Consider the following 17,888-nt stretch of genomic DNA (forward strand, 5'->3'; position numbering starts at 1 on the left):
GGCCTCTTCTCCCCACTGCGTGAAGTCTCATCGCCTCACAACCACCCCGTGATGGGCACAACAGGAGCCTGTGTCTCCATGGTCACCACCAGCACAAGGGGACAGCTGGCTATACCATCTCGCTTCACCTCAGCACAGCAGGTCCCCATGACAGGAAGCAGAAGCCGTGCCCAGGTAGTTCCGGGAACAGGTACAGAGCGATTCTCACAGTGCAGCTCTGAGAGCCAGCAGCCTCTGTGCAGAGGGCTCCTGGCTGGCACGGAGCACCCCAGGGGGCGGGCTGTCCTCGACCAGCAGGGCCCCAGCACAAGGGCCAGAGGCAAAGTCCCAGTGCCTCTGGGACAAGAGCAACAAGAGCATCCAGTTGGCCAACAGGCCCGTGGGGGCGCCCACCTCAACCCCGCCTTCACCCAGCTCCAGGCACCACAGCATCCAGAGAGGCAGCTGTGACGGCGGGCCCGGTGTGGTTGGCAGCACGGGGTGCCGTGCTCCGTCAGGCCTCCCAGGAAAGCGGCTGTGGTAGGGCAATGAGGGCCACGGCCCGAAGGCCACATGGCGTGGTGCCATTGGGCCAGGCTTTCTGTTTGGAGGCCGAGGGCAGGGCACGAAGCACGCTGACAGTGACAATCACAGAAAGAGCCGGAGCCAGCAGGGTGAGATATAAAAATCTGTATTTATATTACAATGACATAAGGACACAGCACGGCCCACACGGTGGACAGGTGGCCGGGAGCCCCTTTCCCCCTCTAGCGCACACCCCCCTCACCGGCACCAGGCCCTCATGTGGCCCCCGACTCTGGCACGGAACCTGCCCTAGTACCCAACATGGACCTGGGGCCACCCTGCTGGCCGAGGGTCAGGGTCCTCTGTGCAGGCAGTGGGGAGGGGGTCCCAGGTTCCCTGACAGAGGGAGGCAGGGCACGGGGGAGCCTGCCTCGCCCAGCGGACGGCATGGGCCGGGGCAGACAGCAGAGCGGGGCCCCTAGGGCCACAGACCGGTACAGGGTTCCACCACCTGGGGACACAGGCCCAAGCACTGTACCACTAAGATGGGGTCTGCAGAGGCAAAGCCTTGCTGCGGCCTCTCCCACTCTGCGAGGATGGCGGGGATCTGCTATGTGCTTTGCGGGGGTTATCCTGGTATGTGGGAGCTGCCTTCCAATAAGGCTGGGGAACCCAAGCCTGAGTCTGGGTGCTCAGTGGCCGAGAGCACCGGTGTGGGCTGGGAGGGCACACGCAGAGGCTCAGGAGCCCCGGGCTCTGTTCTGCTTCTGTCTGCTCTCTATAGACACGGTGATGGCCTCTTGGTTCCTGCAGCCTCCAGTGATGGCAGCCTGGGCCCCTGACAGGGAGCAGTGGGAGGTTGGAGCATGTGGTGACTCCCAGCACAGGCCCCCACCCAGTGGGCAACCCCTCACCCACCTGCTGATGGCAGGGAGGGGCAGCTGAACAGCACCCCGGGTGGCTGTGAGACTGCCTCCCAGTCCACGTGGGAACCACGGCCTCAAGAGCCACAGGCTGAGCTGCCAGGAGGGTGGGCTGAGGGGCCACCACTGGTCACCGGGTGGATTCTGCTGGTCAGAGATGACAGCAGAAGCCCCCGGCTGCCCCAGGCACTGGAGGGTGGGGCAGGGAGCTGGTGCTTCAAGAATTGAGGGCAGGGACACGACCACCTCAGGGCCCTGCAGTGCTGGCTGGGGAAGCAAGCTTTTACACATGGCCCGCCTTGCTCGGAGGTGCCACGGTGCTTGAAATGAAGCCTGGGGGGACAGACTCAGGCAGGCAGGGGAAGCTCCTTTCTGGGCACCCCTGGACCCCAGTGGGGCCGGAAGGAGATGCAGACAGGCTTCCTCACAACCACCCGCAACGCGTTCGGATGCCCCTCAGCTCCAGGCACCATGCCCCCTACAGCCTGCAGGGCAGGTTCTGTGCCAGAGTTGTTTCCAGGGACCCCTTTCCGCCACAGCGGGCCCCCCATCCTGGGGCGTCTATGCGTACAACTGAAAATAGACACGAATTTTCCCCATGATATGGGAATTGGCTACAGATGTACCAGAGGCACGGCAGGCACTGCTATGGGCCAGCCCCAAGGACAGAGGACGTCAGGAAGGAAAGGCGGGTGCAAGCCTCCTGGTGCCAGGCCTGCGCCACCCAGTGAGCACAGTCTTCATTGGCTGCCAGCGTCTGAAACCTGGAACCCTCGCCTAGGCCAGGAAGCAGGGGGCTCGAGTCAGGTGACAGGCGAGAATCCATCTCTCTAGTGAGCAAGCAGGCCCCTGCCAGCCACTGGGGAGGGCAACACGAGGGACCAGGTCACAGCCCCTCCGTGCCACCCACAGGGGCCTGGCTGCATCGCCTCCAGGAAGCCCTGGCTGCCGGGAGGGGCTGCCCACAGGAGATGGGAGGACAGCACTAGCTGGGCAGGCCTGGGGCACCCTGAGCCACGAGGGACATGCTGGTGGGAAGGGCAAGGCCAGACACAAGACACAAGGCACACTTTGACGACGTGACGGAGGGACAGGTCCCTGAGACGCTGGGTGGCTCCCACCCCTCAGCAAACAAGGACGCAACAACAGCTAGGAAAATAGAGTACAAAAATCTGGTACAGGAAACAGAGGCGGCACACACGGACGTCCCTAGGCCGAGAGTCTTTAGGCTTTCTTCTTTTTAAAAATGTTTCTTTTTTTTTTTTCTGGGAAAGCCTCTCTGCCAGCTGAGGCTGCCGCAGCAGAGCTCATGAGAAGCCCTTTCCTAAGGTGGCTCCAGGAGCCCTAACCGGGCTGCTGGGCAGTGCAGCATTTTACTTTTTGTTTAAAAAAGGGAGATGAGTAAGCCCCGAGGACCCAGCGGCTGCAACTTAACCAGCCTCCAGTTCACCCCAGCCCCAGCCAGGAAGAGAAGCCCCTCTCCTGTGCAGACAGGCAGGACTATTGGGTGGGCGTGGGTGAGCGGGAGCTGGAGGGGGATCCAGGCACAGCCCAGGGGCTGTTTGCCAGATGACCCCTGAAGGCCATCATCCCCAGAACATGTGACCTCGGGATGCCCAGGTGTGTCTGCATGTGTGAGCATGTACATGAGTGCATGTGTCTAGGTGCGTGCGCGTGTGCGTCTGACAGTCCTACCAGAGCAGACGCTGCCCAGCTCGGTGTGGGCTGGGCTGGCCTGGCTGGCCCCGAGAGCCCAGCCCTAGGTTCTGACACCTGTGAAGCGGGAAGGACCTTAACCACCCACCTGCCCCAGGTGCTCACCCAGTTCCCGCCCTTCACAGACCCCTTGTCCACGCCAGGAGCCTACGTGGACTGACAGGTAGGTGGACAGACGGACGGATGGACAGACAGCCTTGCCTTCCTTCCTTCCTCGGTCCACTCCTTTCTCCTGGGATCCAGGGTTGGGGTCTGAGCTCCCTGTGGTGGTCATTAAGCCCCTCACACGGCACCTGCCGAGGTTTGCAGCAATGACGTTTAATACTTCTGGAATGATTAGGAATCTGAGAACAGACCGTGGGCGGCTATGCTGACCAGGGCTCCGGATGTGGAAGCTGGGCCCTGCCTCCTTGCAGGGGACTCTGCCCAGCTGGAAGGGGCAGGCAGCTCGGCAGGCCCTGACCGGCAAGCGGGCAGTGCCAGGCAGCCCAGCGGCAGCTGGAGCTTCCAGAATGGCACAGCAGTGGGCCTGTGGAGAGGCTGGCGTCAACTGAAGGAGAACTGGAGGGCTGACACGCGTGGCTGGCGGGCAGGCAGGCCAAGGAGCAGAGGGCACGGGCCTACGAGAGGGCGGGGCGGCCCAGCCGCCGGCAGTGGGGCCCGAAGCCACTGTCGCTGCCGGTGCCACTCTGCAGGCTGTAGTGGTCGTCCGCGTCACTGCTGCTGCCAACACTGTCCAGCTCACCAGGGCCAAACTCCATGCCCTCTATGTCCACTTCTAGGGAGAATAGAGTGGGGATGGGGTCAGGCCACTCTGAGGGTGCCAGCCCATTTCTCCCTTTTCTGGAAGCAGAAGCTCTAGGCAGAGGAGCAGAAGTGCAGAGGGCGCTGTCTGGGCCCTGGGGCAGCAGACGCCAGGAGGGGTCTAAGAACCCAGCCTCAGAAGCACCAGTCCTCAGCGGGCCACACGGCCTCTGCATCCCACCCTCCCTGTCCAGTCCCTTCTGCACTCAGTGACAAACACACACCCCAGTGCAGCAGGGAGCTGGGAGGGTTCTCCCCAGCCCCAACACCAGGCACCTCCTCTCCACCCAGGGAGCTGCACCACTGCACACCCAGAGGCCCAGGTGAGGCTGCCCCACGCCCCACGCCCCACCTTGCTCTGAGTCGTCCGTGGAGACAGCAGAGCCCGTGCTATCTGTGCGCACGCGCTCCACGCTCTGCACCGACAGCTGCTCCAGGCGCCGCTTCAGGAAACGATGCTCCTGCTGCAGCTGCTCCTTGATGCTCAGTGCCCGGCGGTCTTGCTCCTCCAGTTTCTGGGGGCAAGGGGGGCTGTGAGCTCACAGCGGGAAGAGGAGTCCCCCCATCCCCCTGGCCAGGCACTGGGGCACCCAGGCCTGGGCCCGGGAGGTTCCCCATCCCTGACAAGACCTAGCCAAGGCTACAAGCCACAGGGTGCCCAGTCTCCGCCGGCCCCACAGCCTGAGGTGGGTCCCTCCCTGTCCCAGCCAGGCGGTCACAGTCAGATGCCACCTCCCAGCCCTGCGGTTTCTGTCTACGGCTCAGCTCTAATACCCACAGCCACCAGGCAGCCTTGGCCAAGCTGAGCCGTGTGTGGTAGCGGGTCAGTGCTACCCAATCTTTGGCTGGCACCGTCTCCAGGACAGTCCTGCTTACAGCGGGTCTCCTCACACACTCCCAGCCCTGCCCGCCCCCATGGGGCTGTGGCCTATGCCATGCCTGTCCCTGCAACACCTGTGCCCTGCCCTCTCTAAACCTTCCTGTGGGCCCCACTGAGACACTGCTTGCTCTGTGAGGGCCCCCAGGGCTCTGGTTGTGCCCCTCTCAAAGCTCCTGACACCCCAGCCTGAAGGTGACCATGCCTATGCAGGCAGAAGAGGCCCTCAGAGCAGACAGAGATTTTCCCTGGTTGGTCCAAATGTCACAAGGCCCCCAAACCAACAGGGCTGTCAAAAGTCCTTTGGGGGGTTGCCCCAGGGAATGTCTCTCTGAGCCCAGACCCACTGCCAGCTCCCGCTGCCCCAACCCCACCCTGGCACCCCCATCAGGCTGCCTACTTTTAGTCTGCCTTCTGATGGCACCCAGGAAACCCTGGCCCCCTCTCTCCTTCCAGCAGCTGCCTCTTCACAGCCCAGTGCCCCAGAGAGCAATCTGTCCCCCGACCTCCTCCTCTCCATCCCAGCCTATGCTGCGATGCGGCTTCTTATGCCATCAGCACCTAACAAACCCGACACAAGCCACGGAACAGCCTCGACCCCTTGGCAGCTCCTGTTGCTGCTCCTCCACCCTGGCAAAACCCACCAGACCCCCGACACACACCCGCCAGATGGCTCCCCACCCATCTTCAGGCCCTCTGATCCAAAGGCTGCCCAGGGTCCCCTGTGAGCACACCCCCAGGGCGTGCGGGGACACTGAGGCAGCCAGACAGGGCAGGGTGGAGAGCAAGGCCCACTCACCTTGATGTGCACCTTGGCCCGCTTCAGGAGGCTCAGCGTGGTGTGGCGGGTGCTGTCGGGGCCTAGAGGCACCAGTTGCTTGAGCTGCTCAAGGTACAGCCTGAGTTTGGCTCGTCTGAAAGAGCCAGAGACAGAACCATCAGGCTGGGGTGGGGGAGGGCAGCAGGCAGTTTCCAGGGCCCTGCACAGACCCACCCCCACCACCCACTGCTGCACATGTGCTGAGGGTCCCTCTCTGAGGATCCCTTCCTGGCCTGGCTGGGAACCCCCGCCCCCCATCCCCAGGAGGAGCCCAATACCCACAGCCCCCAGACACCTGGCAGAAGCGCCCAGCTCACCATGGCCTGCAAAGCCTCAGCGGGTCATTGCCAGGCATTTCCTAGGAGCCCCAGCTCGCCCCCCTGCGATCCCCCATCCCCCATCCCCACCCTGGAGTCCACATGCAGGGAGGGGTGGGGTGAGGCGAGGGTGCCTTTCAGGCTGCACTGAGATCTGGAGGGACCCAGACAAGATTCACGTCTCTCTACCTCATCGTGCACAACGTGCTCTCTGTCACTTTTGTGACCATGGAAACATGATCAACCTAGGTCAAGGGAGGGCCAGGGACCAGGCCCTTCCAACCCAAGTTTCATATCCCTTTGGAAACTGCCTCATTCCAGATTCTGTCCCCGTATCCACAGATGAATCCACTTTCCACAAAACTGGAGCCATGACATTCAGTGGTGCTTGCTTGCTTGTTCACACTCAAGGGTACTTGCTCACATGCCACAATCCTCCAGGACACATTCATCGGGCACCTCAGGAGAGGGGCCCTGGCTTCATCCTAGGCCTGCCCCTGTGGAAACACCGCCTTCCCTGCTGGCCTGCTTGTCTGCGGGGGAGGCTGGTGGAGCTCACGGGGTGCGGGGAGCCCAGCTCACCCAGAGGCGTCAACTTGGCCTGGGACCCTGGCCAGGCCCACGTGCACCTGCCTGGCAGTGCAGGGCACCCGGAGGTTTTGTCACTGCCATGTTCAACCACGGACTCACCCATCCCGTGCAGGCCGCAGAGGCTGCTTCCAAATATAGGACACTTTGATTTGGGTAAATATTTACGAGCGGAATGACCAGGTGAAGGGGTAGGAATATTTTTTGTCTTTTGAAAACCTGCCGCCCAACTGCCCTGCCACAGCTGATGCCTACACATGTGACTTTCCCCACGTGGTGCCAACACTGAGCACCCCAGCCTTGGCATGTCTGCTCCTGCCGTTCCCAAGCCCAGCAAATCTTGTCCCCCTGGGAGTAACGTCGGCAGAGACAGCCATTTCCTCTGGACAGAGGAGGAGCCTGAGGAAGGAGGGGGCTGCTGGGTGCAGCGGTAACAGCCCCACCAGTCGGGAGGTCTGCCTGGAGGTGGCCTGAACAGGGCCAAGATCCTCAATGTCTCCCACGCTGTCTCCCATGCACAGGTGCAGGGAAAGGGGTCCCAGGCTGCCGCTCTGTCACTACCCCAGTGCCTGGAAGCTCAGCCTCCCCACCTCCAACAGGAGTGAGCGCCCTGCCGCCCCCCACCCCAGGAACTGTGTAGGCAAGAGGCCAAAGCGTGCTCTCTCTGCTCAGGGAGGGGTCCTTTCCCGAGGCACGTCGCCACTGTACTGCAGCCACCACCGGGACTAGGTTTGCAAGTGGGGACGTTGCCAGGGGTCTCCTTCCCTGGTCCACTCTAGCAAATGGCTTTCCATCCCACCATGTAATGACATCAGCACTACATGACCTCTGTAGAACAATTTAAAAATGCAAATCAACAAAAAGGAAAAGAAATTAAAAGTACCCCCGAATTCCACCACCCCAAAACAACCTCATTATCATTTTAGTGTGTTACACATGCACATCATGAATGTTAAGTGAAAAATTAGAATCCGGAACCACATAGGTGACAAGTGACCCAATTTTGTTTAAAAAATAAAAGAGCAGACGCACACAAGAGACGACAGAATCAAACAAGGCACAGGGAGCGTGCGTCTCCAGGCGATGCACCCGGCAATTTTATTTCTTTAGCTTTGTGCTTTTCTGTATTTTCCAGGTTTTCTATGCTTAAAAAAAAACACACACACAGACATTGCTGTGACAATCAGAGAAAGACACGTTTGCACAAGAAAGAAAAACACAGCTGAGAGACAAAGAACAAGTAGAAAAATCTTTGCAATACATATAAAAGACAAATGGTTAGTATTTGTGGTATTTTGAGCTCATACACATCAAAAATTAAAAGCAGAATGCCTCGATGTCACAACGGGCGAAGGACACAAACAGGCTGCAGGACACGAGGGCCAACCTAACCTAACGCCTGGCTCCATCTCACCCGAGCCAGGAAATGCACACACAAACAAGGAGGTACGACTTGCACCCTCCGACGGGCTGACATGAGAAGGGATGGCTCCTGCGCCAGCCAATTCGAGGGGTCGTTGATGGTTTGCTGGTGGGAGAGCAAAAGGGGACACAGGTCTGAAGGGCCATCGGTACAGTTATCACTGACCGCCAACCAGCATCTCTACTTCTAGGGCCTTGGTCCTACAAAACTATCCCCCCAGATCCGCAAAGGTCTGCGCTCACCAAGGCACATCGCAGGACTGTCCGGAAGTCCCTGTGTAAACCAGAGGGTCATCACAAAGAACGCCGGTGGCACAGCCAAGTGTCCTGTGCAGTCATCAGGGATGAGGAGGTGGAGGAGTGTGCCCTGACGCAGGCGGACAGGACTTACGTACGTGGTGTCGGGTGAAAGATCAAGTGAGGAAATGGAGAACAAGGTCCCCTCCTTATCCAAGTCTCATCGGCAATGTTAGTGCCCGCGGGGAGCAGTGGAGGATGTGGCTCAGCCTCCGAATGCCTGGGATGCGGTCTCTGGGGTGGGGTGCAGGGGAGGTCCGTGAACAGACCGCTTTAGAAATCACGGAACACCTTTCTCGAGAGACAAACAGAAGCCATCTGACCACACACACGCACTGTCCAAAACCCAGTAACAGGTCCACCTGGCCCAGGAGTGTGGGCGCCAGGGCTGGAGGCCACAGAAATTCCTGCCCTGGAGAGCGGCAGTGGCCTGGAGCCAACTCTACCAGTGGCTGGTTGTGGGACCCCAGGAAGATCCCCACCCACCCCTCTGAGCCATGAAGCCCCTCGGCCCGGGGCTGCACTGGGCTCCTGCTGAGCCCTCCCCTCCTGAAGCCGCTGCAGTGCCCTGGGCACCCTGCCAGCACCCCACGGCTGTCCCTGGGCATCCAAAGGGCTTTTAAAACCTCCACTTCCTGAAGGAACCCTGTGTGGATTCAGGAGGCAGAACCCGCCTGCAGGACTAGCACGCTGGGCTGGTATCGACAGCAGCCCCACCTCTGACGCAGCACTTCCCAGCTCCCCCAAAAACCCCCATGCCCAGAGGGGGACCCAGGGCACCGAGAGGGCATGGCTCCATGCCAGCATCCCAGCCAACCAGAGAGCCTGGCTGCTGCTGCCGGGGAGCTGGGGGTGGCCCAGGAGCAAGCGTGCCTCCCACTCCCTCTGCCTGCGTTTTCTAGATGTTGCCAACAGAACTTCCCGAGGTATGTGAAAGCCGTGTGAGGCTGCACCAGCACATGAGGCTGGGCTGCAGGGGGCTCCTGGGGACCTCCTGGACATGCCTGGGGGAATGTGGGGCAGAGACTCAGCTGAGGACTCTGGACTGGCCTTTGGGATGGCTCCTGCCATTCAGGGGCTATCAAGGGCCAGGAAAGGCTGGGACCTTCCCCCAAAACACACTAAGACCAGAGCCTGGAGTGGGGCCAGCGAGGTCAGCAGCCAAGAAGGCGAGGCCTCCACGGTCCCCAGGACCCTGGGGTTGGCAACGGCCTCAGACCTGCTGGAGCTGCCTCTCTACAAAGGGAGGAGGAGCAGGGCTGGGCAGGCTTGGCTCAGAGCACCAACAGGGGAAGTCCCACAGGCCCTGCCCAGTCCCCAGTAAGGGGACACCTCCGGGCAAAGCGATGTCCAGGGCCTGCCTCCCAGGGATGGCTGGGTGGCCCAGCCAGGGGCTTCCTTCCTTTCTCAAGACAGCACACAGCCCTTCCTGCAGCCAAGAGCAGCTGGCATCAGGTAGGCTGTGATCCAGGGCCCCAAGCTCCAGGCCTGTAGGTGCTTGGGGCTGTCCACATCTGCCTCTTGGCCAGCCAGAGACAGAGACCCCCTGCACTGGGGTGGGGGAGTCCACAGAGACACCCTGGCTACCCACATACCCCTCCTCTGTGTCTCAAGAAGGCCCCATGAGGCCCTGGCTAAATGCAGCCTCTGGGAGGAGAGGACAGAGGGCAAAGCCAGGTCAAAGGGCAGCTGCAGGGGTCCCCTGTCCTCCCCAAGGGCTGCCACGCCCTTGCCACCCACCCTCCCCCAATGTCACTGCCCCTTAGTCTGTCCCCATTGGGGGGCTGTCCTCCCAGGGACCGCCTCCAGGAAGCCTTCCCTGAACACCCTCACGTGCCTACCCCGGCTCCTGGGTCCTGGTCAAGGCTAGGCTGGTCTCCTTAGGCCTGGAACAACTCCAGGCCTGCCTGGTTCTCTTGGGCCCTGTACCTGCCCCCACCTCTGTGGCCTCTAGGGAACCCCCCGAAACACACATGACCTGTCCAGGAAGTGCAGTTCCTCAGAGAACACTGCGTTCTGTCCCTGCCCAGCTGCCCGCCCCAGCCAGCGGCCTGAATCCCAGGAGAACGGAAGTTGGTGCTGCTGTGGGGGTAGACATGGTGGGGAGGCGGAGAACTGACCGAGCACCAAATCTTTCTAGAGGGGACTGTGGGGGGCTCAACCAGCACGCAGACCTGCCCCACTAGGAATGGAGGAAAGAGCTGACCCATTTCACAGACAGGATCACAAGTCAGGAGAGAGCGAAGGAGCAGCATCCCTCAGGGGACTCTTCCTGGTCCTGGCATGGGGGCTCCTGCCTCTAGGGCTGCCTCTGCACTCACCCAGGGCTCCCGCTGCACTCACCCAGGGCTCCCGCTGCACTCACCCAGGGCTCCCGCTGCCAGCCCCTAGGCCCCTGAGCTCACCTGCACCTCATCCCCACCAGCAGAGCTGAGCCTGCAGCCCTAGCTGCCTCCGGCTGTCACCAGGAGGAATGAACACCCCGCAGCTTTACTCAAGAGCTCGCCTGAATCCTGCCCTGGGCTGGAGCTTCCCAGGCGGCCAGGGACTGGCTGCCCTCCATCTGCCCCTCGGACAAGACTCTAGCACGGCTTCTCGGAAGGCAGACCCCAGAATGCACAGGGCAGAGAGCCGAACCCTCCTGATTGGAGACCACTGTCCTGAAAGCCAAAGGCCCTGACTGTCACACAGCACAAGGGGCCCTGCTCCACGTCTCTGACCCCCACCTGGATGAGCTCCGGAAAGCAGGGCCTAGGCCTCCTGCCATCTCCTGCCTCTAGCACAGAGTGCCCGAAACAGACCTCAGCCTTCTCCTCCAAGTCTGACCATTCCCAAGACAAGGACACAACCTGGCAGCACAGCTGGCCATGCCCGGGACAGGGGCAGGCTCAGCGCACCACACACCCTCAGTAAAAGGGTGGGCCAGGTGTCGGGCTCATGTGGGGGACTGGGGGGTCACTTACCTGTGCTTTTCTAGCTCGTTGTGTGAAGACCTGTTTAGAAAGACAGAAAGACAGCTCACTCTGCTGCCTGACCACCAGGGCACAGAGAGCAGTGCCCTCCTAGGGGGCCAGGACCTGCAGAGAGTGGCTGGCTGTGTCTGGGTCCTGGAATGGCCCAGAGCAGTGAGGCCTGGGGCAGGTGAGCAGCTGCCCACCCAGGGTGGGGGGAACCATATGCTAAGGGTGGGTGCTGGTTGTCAGCTTTGGGTACTCCGTGCTGGGGGAGCCCCAGCTCACGCCCTGGAGCTCTCCACGGGTCAGGGACTTGGTTTGGTGAGAAGCAGCAGCAGGGGCCAGCCTTGCTTACAGGGAGGCCCAGAGCTGCAGGCAGGTCCAGGGCGCCCAGGGCCACCAGCCCACCTAGCAAGGCCCGTGGTGAATCTGGCTGACAGGAGGACCTAGGCCCCCTTCCAGAGGGATGGGGGAGGCCCAGCGAGCAGCAGCAGGTCCTGGCGCTGACCCCCACCAGCCACCTGCCTTCCCTGCTCCCCAATCCTTGAGGCCAGCTGTGTCCTTGGAGCCAAAGCAGCCTAGCACCCGGGACAAACAGCAGGTGGAGATGGAGCCCAGAGACCAGGCCCTCAGGACACAGGTGGTCCTGTCCTGACACCACCACTCTCTTGGGCTCACACACCTGCATGACCACAGCCCACCTTACCAATGGGGACCAGGGACACAGCAGCGTCAGCCAGGTCAGCCCATGAGGGGGCTTCTGAGATGTGGATGCTTCCCAGGCCAGTAGGCACAGGGGGACACTGAGGCCAGCCCTCCCACTTCCCTCAGGGGCTGTGTGCTAGCAGGATGGGCTGCCCTGGAGGCCCGGGCTCAGCTTCTCTGGGGACAGTGGCCCCACCTGCTGCTCACCTGTGTTGTCCATTCAGACGCGGGCACACAATTCCCAGCACCATAGGGTGTGCCACAGCTTGTGCCTGGAGGATAACGAGGCAGGGGGACCTCGCTCCCAGCTCCAGGCCACCTTCCCTGTCCAGGCAGGACCACACAGGCCAGCCAGGGCTCCCGGGCCTCCCAGGATGCCGCTGCACAGGTGGGCAGAGAGCTCAGACCGCCTCGGGGCACCTCCAGACCCAGCCCTGAGGCCTCTCCCTGCCCTCAGGACCTGGCTCCTTCCTGAAGCTTCTTACTGACCACTGCCTGCTTCAGGAACTTGGGATCTGGCGTCTCCTGTCCCAACCACTCAGGCCAAGGGCCTGCCCCTCCCACCCGCTGCACCAACAGGCCCTGGGCCTCCTTGTGTAGCCTCAGCAGAGCCTCCAGACCGAGGTCTCAGGGTCCGGGAGGGCCTGTTGGTCACATGGGCTGGACAAGGAGCCTCCGAATCACGGCCAGGGCCAGCAGAGGTCACAGCCATATGCTCCTCACTGGCCTCACAGAGATAGGCCCCTACGCCAGCGTTTCTGCTTCCCCAGAATAGGCAGGCCGCAGGAATGAGCCGTACTCTCTGTCCTCAGCCCAAACTGCAGCCTGGCCACATGGGTCTGTAGTCAAGAGGGAGGTCGGGGTCAGCAGGTGCCCTTCAACATAAAAGCCTACCTGCCTACCCCTTGAAGGGTGGCGTGGGGCTGGACCCCACCCTGGAGGCAGGGGGCCCTCCTCCAGCAGCCAGGGCCCCTCCTGCAGCTCCTCCTGGGCCCAGAGACCCTTGGGGTCCATTGAGGGGGATGTTTGCAACATGGGTCCCAGGAGCACTCTATCCCTCAGGAGAGGTGGGACCTGTCCCCGCTGAGGCCGGGCCAAGTGCGTTCACCGCATTCCCGTGACCCCAGGAGACAAGCACACTTCCCACAGAATGGACCCCCCTGCAGGCTGGCCCCAGTGCTCTGCCGCCTCCCTCAACCCTGACACTGTCCTCCGGCCCCACTCCCTACCCTTGCCCCAGCCTCACTGTGCCATGTCCCCTCCCTCACCTTGGCAGAGCCTGGAAGCCTCACAGGTGGGGACAAGTCAGGGGCTCGGAGACCCTCTGGCCCCCTGCTCCGCCCAGCTACTTGTCTGGGCTGGCTGAGGAAACCTCCAGGGCAGTGCTGCCCACCCGAGGAAGGGGCCAAGCCGCCAGCCCTGGGCTGCCTCAGGCCCCGGGGAAGCGGGGCTCGGCCCAGAGGAGCCAGAGGAGATGCACCAGAGCTGGGGAGCCCTCTGTCTCCCTGACCAGTGACCCCGTGGTCTCTGTCCCAGCAGAATGTGGACAGCTAGGACACCATCTCAGGAACAGGCGTCATCAGAGGTGGGTGAGTGGCAGGCAAGTAACCAAACCTCTCCTTGCCTCAGTTTCCTTGGCCATAGAGATAAAAATCACATCGCCTCTCTGAGCCTGGGCTGCATGTGTGAAACGCTCAGCATAGAGGCAGTGTTCGGGCAGCCTTGGCCAGGACACTGGTTGTCAGCTTTGGGTTCTCCATGCTGGGGGAGCCCCGGCTCACGCCCCAGAGTTCTCCACAGGTCAGGGACTTGGTTTGGTGAGAAGCGGCAGCAGGGGCCGGGCTTGCTCACTGAGGAGGCCTGAGGCAATGGTTCCTTCGTCACACTCCTGTCCTTCCCCAAACTGTCCCCAGTAGGGGACCAGGGGCTGGGACTCAGGGACAGGTCCCAGCCAGGGCAGCTGGAGACTCAACCAATTCCTCGCCTGGCTCAGGATGCCACAAAAATGGGTCCCTACACCAGCCTTTCTGATTCCCTAGAACAGGTAGACCACAGGAATGAGCCATGCCCTGGGGCTCTGAAGCCCCCTACAAACGCAGCTCCCAGCCTGCTCACACAGAAGGGCTGGGCCAAGGTGGGCCCAGACAGGACCAGGTGTGCTATGGTCCTCACAGCAGCCAGGAGGGTGGAAATCCCCGGGGAGCCCCGGCCCAGGGTCCCCACTCCCCACGCGGGGGACCTGCACGCACCCCAGCTTCAGGGCTTCTGCTGCCCGAACACGAGGTCAAGGTATGGAGGGCGCAGCTGGCACCCGTAGTAACGACTTCATGGGGCCCCTGCCCTGCAGCCTGCCCCCTCCTCCCGCCCCCTTAAAAGGCCTCTGTCTTAAAAAAGAGGACCCCCATACTGGTGGCTGGAGTTTCGCTGTGTCAGGAGGCTGGGCAGAAGCGGTGGGCACCCTGGGAGGAGTGAGGGCCCAGGACAGCGCCTCCACTCGCTTCTCTGTCTAGGCTCCTGGGCGCGGGGGAAGGTGGCCGAGCAGCAGAGTTCGGCTGGCAGAGCCAGTCGAAAGGAGGCCGCCCACCCACCCGCGGAGAGAAGGGGTTAGGGCCGGCAGCCCCCCGCAGACCCTGGCTGAGCCTGTTTCCCCAGACCCACGGGGCACCGGCCAGCGCCCGCTGACAACTTTTCTACCGCCTGGAAAAGTCCAGAACAACTCGGGGGCGGGGAGCGGGCGCGGGAGCGGACCCCGGCGGCGGGCGCTGTACGCGTGGCACTGTTTACGCGAGCGGCCCGGGAGGCGCGGCCGCGGGAAGATGGCGACGGCGAGGGCGGGGCCGGCCGGGCGGGGCTGCGGCCGCGGCCTGCGCGCCTCCTCCTCCAGGCTGGCCGCCGGGGCGCGCGGCGGCGGCGCTGAGGGCCGCGGGCCGGGAATCGGGGCCCGGGGAGCACGCTCCGGGCGGGGGCGGGGGTTCGGACCGGGCCGGGCGGGGTCGGGAGCGGGGGGCGGTACCTGTTGTTCGGGGCCTTGCGCACTAGGCCGGCCGCCTTTGTTTTCTCCCTGGCGAAGTCGCCGTCGAAGGGCAGCACCGAGGCGTAGCCGTGCTCGGCCTCTGCGGACACACGGCGCGGTCAGCGGCCCCCGCCCGGCCCGGCCCCGCCGCCCGCCCACCGCCGCGGGCGCACAATGGGGTGCGAGCGCTACCTCGATCCCTGCGCTCCAGGTACTCGGCCGCCTCCAGCAGGATCAGCAGGGAGTTCAGCTCCATCCTCCCGCCCGCGCCCGTCCGCCCCGGGACGGCGGCGGCCGCTGCCCGGCCCGCTCCGGCCGGCTCCGCTCGCCGCCCGCCCCGCGCGCCCGGTCGCTGCACTTCCAGACTCCGCGGACTCCGGCGCTCGGCCGCCACCCTCCGCCTCAGGCCCTCAAATTGACACATAAGGGAGAGCGGCGGCCCGCAGAGCCAATGGGAGGCGGCGTTCGCGCTCCGGGGGCGGGCGCCGGGCCGGGCTGGGGCCAATGGGGACGGGTCGAGCGCCTCGGGCCGGGCCGAGAATGTTGACAGATGCAGAGCTGGGCTGGGATAGGCCGGCCGCGCTAGTAACAATTTAGAAGCCCGAGCTTAGCAACAGCACGTGGTGGCCCGGCCCCCGCGCTAGCTGACTGGCGGCCGCCGTGCATGTTAAGTAGGCGCCGCGCGCCGATTGGCCAGGGCGGCCTATGTAAAACAGGCACTGCGAGCCAATGGCCGGTGGCGGGGCGCGCGGCCAATGAGGGCGCCGCGGCCGGACGCGTTGCCGAGAGGAAGCGCAGCGCGCGGGGACCGCCCGCCGGCGTGGGGGCCCGTTAGGACGCAGGAGCGTCTCGGCTACGAGGGCGAAGCAGGGCGCTCCGGGGCGTGCGCCGGGCCGGGCCGGGCCGGGCCGGGCCGCCGGGTCTGAGCGCGACGAAAGCAGTGGCTGCGTGGGGGGACGAGGCCTCGCGCTCTGCCCGGGGGGTCTTGCTTGGGGCCGTGAACGACTCCCCTCCCCGCCGGGCGCAGAGTGGCCCCGGGAAGGGCCAGGACTTCGGAGAGGGACGCAGACGCTCTGATCCTAAGAGCCAGGCGTCTCTGAGGGTGTCAGTGGGGAAACAGGCCCAGAGCGGGCGGGCTCCTCAGATCGCCCAGTGGACGCCGGAGCTGAGGGAGGACCCAGGTCTGGGGAAGGGACACAGACGTGCGGCCAGAGTCGAGAGGCTCCCCGGAGTCGGGGGCTGCATGCTCTGTGTCTGGCCTGAGGGGCAGGGACGTTCCTAAAGGCAGGCGCTGGCCACCTCTGGCCGAGGACGCCCTAAGTGGGGACGGGAGTGAACCCTTCATCAAATCCCGGCTGGCGGGTCGCCCTAGTGACCCCTGACCCTAAGGCTGGCCCGGGAGGTGGCAGGACAGGCAGCCCCAGACTGGCCTCGGCACCCCCCACCCTCTCGCAGATTTTTTTTTTTTTTTTTTTTTTTTTTTTTTTGAGACGGCTCTGTTGCCCAGGCTGGAATGCAGTGGCGTGATGTCAGTTCACTGCAACCTCCGCCTCCCGGGTTCAAGCGATTCCCCTGCCTCAGCCTCCCAAGTAGCTGGGACTACAGGCGGGTGCCACCACGCCCAGCTAATTTTTGTATTTTTAGTAGAGATGGGGTTTCACCATGGATGGTCTGAATCTCCTGACCTCGTGATCCGCCCGCCTCGGCCTCCCAAAGTTCTGGGATTACAGGTGTGAGCCACGTCGCGCAACCCATCTCACTGATTTGATTTTTGAGGTTGGTGGCCTGGATGTGCCAAGGGCCAGGCCCCGCAGGCTGGAGTGTGTGGAGGCATAAGGTGGCTGGACCCCTCCAGAAGTACTCAGTGGGACACGGGCTGCTGCTGCCAACGAAACTGAACAAAAAATGCAAAACCTCAGCACCAGGACGCCTGTGAAAGCTTCGTGTGCATCTCCCTGTGTTTTGCATGCCCGGCTTGCAGATCAGGACATGGGACTAGAGGCTCAGGGATTTGCTAGGGTCTCCCAGAAATCTCAGCAGAATGGAGATTAGTGCTGCCACACACGTCTCAGGGCTATAGGAATGCAGAGGCCAGAGCCTCCTGGCCTGGCTGGTCCTGCTGGGTGTAAGCCTGTGGTGTGGGCTTCAGAATAATGTGTGTTCCCACAGAGCCCTGCAGGACCCAGTGGGGAACTTGGACACTGCTATGAGACAGCCCTGTATGGACATTGAAACAACCCCCTTGATGTTAGCAGGGGCCCTTCCTGTTCCTGCCCCACAGTGACGCCAGGGCCCAAGGCAGAGCCCCTCACAAGAACTCAGCACCGAGGCCCTCCAGGTTAGTCTGCATGGCTGCTCAGAGCTGTGCATGGTAAAGAAAGGTGCCCAAGTCTGGGGAGGAGCAGGGTGTGTTTGGGCTCTGGGGACCCAGCTCTCCACTTGGGGATGAGCATTTTGCAAAGTTGCCCCATCCCTGCTTTGGCCGCCGGGTGAGTTGCTGCGGACAGCTAAAGCGGACACCTGGCCTAGTACAAGTGCACCTGCTGGGCATAGTGCACGCCCCCTTCCTGCCATGGGCCAAGAGGTTTGTTCTGTGTGGCAGTGGGCAGCACAGGTGCGCAGGTGTGTCTATGGGGAGGCATCTGCATGCTGCCCCAGTCTAAGAGATTTTTAGCCTCAATTTAGGCCATTTATGGAATCACCCTCACCTCCCCACCACACTGAGGACCAAGCACTTCCCTGGTGTCCCTGGGCTCAACCTTGCCTGGTAGTGTGGGCACCACTGCCTGGGGGAGCAGGAAGGAGTTGGGGGTTGGGAGAAGCTGCAGGAGGCGATGGATGACTGAGGGCTGAGCTGCACCCAGGGAGGGAGGTACTGGAGGCATCGGCCAGCAATGGCAGGAGGAGAGGGAAGGGGAGGGAGCAGCCAGGAGAGGCCTGGAGGTGAT

General features: G+C 62.8%; 1 protein-coding gene across 1 annotated transcript; it reads right to left on the reverse strand.

The window, feature by feature from the left end:
• Positions 1 to 654: 654 nt before the first annotated feature.
• Positions 655 to 15,347, reverse strand: MXD4 (MAX dimerization protein 4). The gene is made up of 6 exons (XM_004038337.5): positions 15,133 to 15,347; positions 14,941 to 15,040; positions 11,232 to 11,261; positions 5,624 to 5,738; positions 4,300 to 4,462; positions 655 to 3,921 (listed from the first exon to the last, which is right to left on the reverse strand). Exons 1-6 carry the CDS (start codon positions 15,194 to 15,196, stop codon positions 3,764 to 3,766), a joined length of 630 nt encoding a protein of 209 aa, XP_004038385.4. The 5' UTR covers positions 15,197 to 15,347; the 3' UTR covers positions 655 to 3,763.
• Positions 15,348 to 17,888: the final 2,541 nt, after the last annotated feature.

This window comes from Gorilla gorilla, chromosome 3 (assembly GCF_029281585.2).
Source record: "Gorilla gorilla gorilla isolate KB3781 chromosome 3, NHGRI_mGorGor1-v2.1_pri, whole genome shotgun sequence".
Taxonomy (NCBI): Eukaryota; Metazoa; Chordata; class Mammalia; order Primates; family Hominidae; genus Gorilla; species Gorilla gorilla.

Bases quoted from the DNA above. Each gene is read 5' to 3' on its own strand.
- MXD4 (XM_004038337.5), bottom strand. From the start codon at position 15,196: ATGGAGCTGAACTCCCTGCTGATCCTGCTGGAGGCGGCCGAGTACCTG. The intron at 15,041-15,132 runs GTAGCGCTCGCA...GTGTGTCCGCAG, and splicing joins CCTGGAGCGCAGGGATCGAG to AGGCCGAGCACGGCTACGCC. The intron at 4,463-5,623 runs GTGAGTGGGCCT...CCTTGCCCCCAG, and splicing joins GGGCCAAGGTGCACATCAAG to AAACTGGAGGAGCAAGACCG.